Source organism: Pterocles gutturalis, unplaced genomic scaffold, assembly GCF_000699245.1.
Source record: "Pterocles gutturalis isolate BGI_N339 unplaced genomic scaffold, ASM69924v1 scaffold23683, whole genome shotgun sequence".
Classification (NCBI taxonomy): Eukaryota; Metazoa; Chordata; class Aves; order Pterocliformes; family Pteroclidae; genus Pterocles; species Pterocles gutturalis.
In genome coordinates, this window is record NW_010126243.1 from 27,897 (window position 1) to 35,370 (window position 7,474).

The 7,474-nt window shown below is 41.3% G+C and overlaps 1 protein-coding gene across 1 annotated transcript; it reads right to left on the minus strand.

The window, feature by feature from the left end:
• Positions 1-248: 248 nt before the first annotated feature.
• On the minus strand, positions 249-4,749 carry OSTM1 (osteopetrosis associated transmembrane protein 1; the record flags this gene model as incomplete). Its single annotated transcript, XM_010078915.1, has 5 exons — positions 249-537; positions 845-1,010; positions 1,803-1,967; positions 3,293-3,390; positions 4,635-4,749. Coding segments are annotated over 5 exons (600 nt in total), but the record flags the coding sequence as incomplete, so codon positions are not given.
• Between the last annotated feature and the right edge of the window lie 2,725 nt (positions 4,750-7,474).

Genomic DNA, 7,474 nt, shown 5'->3' on the forward strand with positions numbered 1-7,474 from the left:
GTTTCCTGTCCATCTCAAGTCTGGCAAGGCTGAGTATTACGTGGAATTAATCATAATGTTTCAAGCAGGAATATCAAATATTATTTCAAGTTTTGTCTGTGAAAATCACCTCAAAATATTCAGAATCTCAGGTTTCTGTGAAACAAATACGATAAATATGGGAAAAATACCATGCAAGGAAAGTGTAGCTATTCTATTGATGAGAAGTACAAAAGCTTAGAAACAGAAAAACACCAGCTTCAGCCCAAGACAGAAAAAAACCACAGATTTTTCAAAACCAGAGTCCATACAGTGTCACACAGCCCTGCCTTGTCATGTTTGTTAATATCCTCGCTTAGAAGTCAGACAGCATTTTGTTTAACTTGTGTTGCTCTGTATTATTACACTAAACCATAATTAACTCCTCTTTTGTGCCGGCCTCATTCCAACACAATTGTACCCACTGTATACCAGCAGCAGTTCTCAGGTTTTGTTTTGCAGCTCAGCTGTATTTTTCTTGGATGTTCACAAGACTGGCATTTGACTGGATGCGCTTGGCTAGAAAGGAAAAAATTATATGAAAATTAAACACAAAGAATTCCACAAAACTAGTCTCTCCACTCCCTCTATTTATCTGACACAGACTCACAAACAGCTTTCTGTTCACGTCCAGAAACTTTAATGAAAAGATATGGCTGAAGCTCTTTACTACCCTTCTTCAGGGGACAGCAGCAGACTAATAGTCGCTATTAGCGCCGTCAGCACAGCTGCAGGCAGATCTGGCTGGGCCCCCTCTCCCACAAGAGCCAAGTGAGTCCCTGGCACCGCCCAACTGGAACAGTGAAATGCCAGCACTGTCACTTACGCAAAATGAGTATCCGTTTCTTCTGCTTCGAGTGAAGGAAGCTACTAAGATAAAAAACAATAGGTAGGAAGAGAATAAAAGATGAAACTGCAATCACTGGGACTGTATCGCTGCAGGGAACAGAACAGTTGAACGTCCTGCTCCAAAGCTTCCGAGTGATGTTCATCTAAAAGAAAAATATAAGCAAGGCATGAAAGCGAGCATGTGCTTTTTTACTGTGTTACATGGCAAACACTCAGGCCTCAATACATCCAAGTGTTCAAATGTGACCTCAGAAACCAACACTTCAACAGATCTCCCCCCAAAACCAAGCAAACTCCTGGAAATGGAGAAACAGACCATTTAAACAGAGCCAAGATTTCACATCAAAACTTTCACAGACTTCAAAACCTGACTGTACTCAGATATACTGTAGACATTGCCACATGCCTGTTTCCCAGAGAACTCGCTGACAGCCTGCAGAGACAAGGATAATCCCACACTTTCAACAACACTCCTTTTGCTCAACCACTTAAAACACCACAATATAAGAAAGCTTTTCCCAAACATATGTCACCCAAGCTGAGGACCCCTAAAAACAGCTACTCTAATAAGGTATCAACCATTATACTGGATAGAACAATAGCAGTAAATCTTCACATTAAAAGCCATAAGATTTTTTTTTAAAATCTATCCCCTTAACAAGAAATTAAAGTGGAGCTACTCAAACTGGAATGCACTCAGGTGATGAGGAGCTTCAGTCACACTCCTGCTGCACTGACTGAGGACAGGACCTAGCAAGACAGCCCCACCAAGCTAACTTCCCCCCAGGGGACATAAGCATGCTAAAGGCACTACTGCCCACACTGCCCCACACCAGAAAGGAAAAGGCAATCCCTAGCAAGACAAGCGCAGATAGCTCAGATTAATAAAGACCTCCATGACAAGCTCTCCCTGTTGAGTATTGATAAATACTTACTGCATCTTCCACATCAATACACAAGTGCGTGGAGTGCCCAGACTCGCCACCGTGCGTGTTCATCCTTTGCAAGTTGGTATACAGGTCGTTCAACATTCTGTAGCTTTCGTTGCAGTTTTTACATACTTCTGTGTAGTTATTTGGTGACAGATGGATGGTTTGTCCCTAGGGTTATAAAACAGCATTCATACAGAGTTGTAAGGCATTCTAAAGAACACTTAAAAACTACAGTCAAGTTTGAACCATAATCCAGATTTCTAGCATCTTAGAGAGGCCCCGACAGACAACTCGCATGAGAATGCGGGGGGAAAAGGGACAACTCTACTTCACTAAGGACTGGATCCGTTTCCTGCAGATTATGCATCTCAAACTGCTCCCTGAACTAGCAGCTTTTTTTTTAAAAAAAAGATAAAACAACACACACACACCCCTATTTTTAAAGTACCAGTTCCCAGAAGAAGAAAAAAATTACAAGTAATTAAATATTATTCTGGAGCCAGAGATCAGGTTCCTTAATAATGGTTTTCATTTGCCCATACCTAACAAGTAACCGTGGTTACTGCTAAGCTGTACTGATAGGGACAGACTTTGCCACAGTATGTAATCCTTTTCACTTGTGGCCTTCACCACCCCTGAATGCACTACAACCCACTTGAAGACAAAACTACAATCTCTAAAGATATTCCAACCCAGTAACGGCTGTACCAGCTACCCACCAACCACTGGGTTAAGTTCTAGTTCAGACACTTCAGCTCATCAACAGGCCAGTCCACACCACTCCTGGCCAACGCCTATAAAGGCACATACCCTAGAAATCATTAATAATAAAAAAACAGACAGTTTCCTCAGAGATTGTCTCATACTCATGATTTCCCATTTTCACTATTGAAGCATCCCAGAATTTGTCCAGTTTCCGATGGAAAGGGAATGCATGCAGTTTCTCTGGCTAGTCAGGGTATTTTCTTTGAGGACAATCACCACATTTTTTTCACTAAGTGAATTACATTGCCTTTGCAACATAGCCAGACTTTGTTTACCCATAATTTTACTAGTCAAAAGAATTGTTACAATGATTTAAGGTACCGGTCTTTCTGAACTAGTTTATATTATCAAAAAGCTATTTAAAGATTGAATTGTTAAGTCAGAAGGCAACAGTTCTCCAAAGAGATAGAAAAAGAGACTTGCAGCATGCAGACATGATGTTCCTTACTATATAATTATCAACTATTGTGAATTCAGAAATTCTGATGTAAAGTAGCATTGCAATTACATACAAAATGAAGTCAAGGTGAATATCAATTAGAATTAATTTTAGGTTCTCAATCTGTAAACAATCTGCATTTTACAGATCATTGCTTTATCTGCCTAAAATTCACAAACTCACCAGCAATTTATTTGCCCAATATGCATCTGCAGTTTATTCAGCATAAATAAGATTTTGCCAGCAACTAGGGGATTTAGTGCTTCTCTTAAATACACAGTATAAATACCTGAAGGTTCTGTTCAAAACATGTCAGAGATTTATTGAATAAATCCAGGAATTCTACAGTAGAATTTGATAATCCCTCACTGCTGTTCTTTAAACAATCTGTCAAAGAGAAAGAAAAACATCAGGATATTCTAATTTCTAACATTTCCATAGCCGACAAGCCCCAGACACTCCACTCCCACAAGAAGAGCTCTCAACTACAAAAGACAGGTCTAGTCAACACTGCAGTTTCCTTATCTGCCTGCCATTGATGTCTCCAACCTGCTGACCTAACTCTTCATCGAGAACATATTTCAGAATTAATTGGCCTTGATTAAGTGAAAGATGAAGACTATCATCAAGAGCTTTCTGAAGAGGGGGTCTGAATTATCTTTGGACTTTAAGATAAAACAAGACATTACTTTTATTTTCTACCCTGCAAATCCAGCTTTGCCCAGCAACAGTAACAGCCATTACGTGAAAGCAGAAGCACTAGCAGTGGAGATGAAACAGAAAGCATTCAGGAAACAGCTAGACCACGAACACAACAGCAAAATCAGAGTGGAGGTTATTGTTTAAGAAAAGAGCTGACCATTTCACCAGCTCTGAGGGAAGCTCTGGGGCTCTCCTGTCAGTAATAGGCTCAACCCTACCACGTTACCGCTTCCATCCATCCCACCCCATTTTAGGTGCCCTAACCAGACCAACCACTGAAAACAACAGTGGCTAGGGAAAGTTCAAGAACAGTACCATGAGAGCAAGCCAACATCCTAGAAAAATCTCCTGAAAGAAGAAGCACCATCAGTGCTTGAGGGCAAGCATTCTGCTGGACAGCGGGCAAGCAGCACGCAGGTGACAAGCTAAGCACAGCAGGACAGCACAGACCACAGAGTTCCTCCTGTACTGCCTTTCCAGCCCTCACACAACCCAGACTCACAAATGAGAATAAACTCTTCTGGGTTACTAACTTCATTAACAAACAAGGAGAAGTTTCTTATTTAAGTTTAAAAAAAAAAATGGGAAGGCAGAAAACCAGAAGAAACCACAATGAAACCATGGAAAGTCTCCAGCAAGGTCTGTAGATCACAAAAAAAAAAACCTAGTAAGACTAGTTTTTGAAAGAACAGTCTAAAAGAAATACCTATACAGCAACTTAAGTTTTCCAACAGAGTAGTGCCCTCAGATTTTGGCAGTATCCTGTACAGAGTAAAAAGCTCTTGTACCCTTCACTAGAGTGGCTCTAGTTTATGATTTTTGTGTTATCTACTGACTGTATTTAAACAGATACATACAATTCTCATCTGTGCAAATTTTAGGGGTCAAGTCATAACAGTAGCATGAAAGCTATAGAACGAGTCACGTACTTGCACAGTTGGCTGCCTCCCAGGTTTCGTTAAAGAATGCCGAAAGGGTCACAACTATCTGCAGCCTGTCTGAGGTCAAGATACTTTTGGCACAATTGTGGCTCTCAGAAGAATTCTAGAAGAAGAAGGAAACAACAAAAATAATAGCAACCAAGTGTTAAAAATACAAAGAGAAAAATTTGAAACATATTTTAGGCAAGCACAGATAAACAATCACAATGTATCACATCGATATTTCTAGAACAGGCAGAGCAGAACTGACAGAACAATAAAAATCTTTTGATTCATACTATGAGCAACACAGCTTATTGCACATGGTCTTAGAGGACCTACTAGGACTGCATGCAAGTCAGTCAAAAATATGTGATGGCAAGAAAAAAAAAACAAAAAAAACCCCAAGCAAGCAGAGAGACAATGCCTCCTCTGCTAAGTAGCTCACATTCATCCATTTGTGGGCTGTTGCCCCAGGAGCCAGCTCAAGGCACGTGCAGCCAGAGAGAAGGATGAGGTCGTTCTTGTTAGGCTGAAGGAATATTTGAAGGAGCTTAACCAACAGACTGGCTTCAAAACAAACCAATCCCAAACAACAGAAAACAACATCCAAAAGCACTGTACCAACGTGCTGTATCAGCAGCAAACTTACCCCAATGCAGCAATACCAGGAACACAGTCCTGTGCAAAGCAGCGCCCACAGCCGCTTCCCCAAGCCCCTGACCAGGCTCTCACCCTCCCCAGATACAGGTGCCAAGCTCACCTGGCCTTAGCAGGTCACCAACACACCCTGTCCTCAAAGCAGCCACTGGCACAACTCTTACAGCAGCTCATTCTCTGGACCAAGTTAATAAAAAAATGCAGAGCGACTATAAAAGCCATTACAGAATAAACAGGAAGCATCTCTATCAGAATTCAGAATGATGTTTTTCCTCCTTCAAAAGCTTCATTTTCTCCCCCAAACCACTGATACACAACCATGACCCCCAGTCAGCTGACTCCTGCGCTCTAGCTCCTGGTTTCTGGCTACTAAATTGACTTAAGCACTCCTCAAAATTGCCAAAGCTGTCAAAAGCCTCTTTGATAAGTGACGTGGGAGATATGAGAAAATAATCTCTTTAATGAGAAACATGTTCCTTAAGGAGCTTTATAAGAAATTCAGTTTCCACTTTTTTTTTTTAAAAAAAACATGTTTATTTTTTAAATAAGAAGTTTCCCTTGGAAAATCAACTGCAATAGTCAAATATTGCCACATCCGGTAAGTCCTGCGTTCACTCGCTTTCATTTCTACTAAATTACAAACAGATATGCAAGAAAGTTGTTTATGTGGGAAACTCTGGTTGCTTCATGAAGGGCTTTTACTGTAAAACTTCCTTGCCAGCTGGACTCATGAGTGGGGAAAAAAGTGGGCTTTTGCACTTTAAATCCAAACCTGAACCAAGTAGACTTATAGCATTCCTTAAAGATGTTTGTTTTACTCATTCTCTAATAAGCCTAATGAGGAGGATTTTACATTTCAGAGATGACCAAAACTTAACTTGGCTGCTTCTTTCACGTTGCACAATAACTATTGTGGGATGGCAAAAATACAAATATCGTATCTGATTACTTGCAATCATGGACTGAGGTTGCAACAAGTCACCTTCTTTATTTGGTTAGTTAATCCACACACAGAAGGAAAGCCAAATGCTCTCTAGTACAGCTGTGTCTTCCAGATGACATTCTGGACCAGCCTTCCCAGGCTGCCAGTACACAAGAACAGCGGTTGCAGTGGGTTCATACATATTCTAAGTACTGGGATATGTTTGGCAACCTAATCCTAGCCAAAACATCGTGCTGAAAGTACCCAAGAGAATTACATACTCAATTTCTCACTTTCACATCACCTAGTCACTAGTATGAAAGAGCTTCCATATGAGAAACAAATAGACTACAGGCTTGCAAACTAAAACAAGAGACCACTGGCTACATATTTGCCCCAGAGAGGACAATTATCAAATGCACATCCACACGCTTTTCCAAGACAAGCACTGGGGTGGAGAAGGGAAACACGCAGACAAGGCACCAAAACCAGAAAGTGGTACTTGTTCACATGACAGATAACTAAGCTGTGAAATGGTCTGCAGCAGGTCACTACAGCACCAGAAGTTTACCTGGGTTTAAAGAGCACCAGACTTTTCTTGTCAGTGGTGATTCTAAACACAGATTCAGAAATCCCATGACTGGAAGAACGATCCAGGGGCAGACTGCTATAAGTTTGCTCTCTGCTTGTACTCTTACCAGGGCACCCACTTCTAGCCATCATCCGAGAATGGACAAAGGTCCTTTGGTCCGATCCACTATTACCATCCTCATATCATCCCAGGGACTAACTTTTACAAATAGATGAACTGCATGAGAACATACAGTCCTAGTCATGAACCACCTCCAATACTAAGAAACAGAAAAAAGAAAAAAAAAAAGTATGATGAAGGGTCTGAAGGATGTAAACCCAGCTTCAGTCAAGGTTTCCCACTGGTGGGTTCCACAGACCCCAGCTAGCACTCAGGACTTCTAGTTTGCTACAACACACTCCCATCAGCTTTGGGGCAAGGAACACCATGACGTTGCTGCCCACAGATGATACACATCACACACCACAGCTTCACAGACCATCAATTTTCCAAGAAGTGCTGGGCAACTAAGCTCCATCAGTTTTTCCTCATTAGTGCTCTATACAACGACCAGCGAGCCAAGCAGCTGCTTTAGGTTTTGCTACATCAGCAAGAACAACTCAAGTTTTTCCACTTGCACAGCGAGACAAAGATTTTTTTTCTGCAGGTGGAGTTACCTGCCCCTGGCCATGCCAG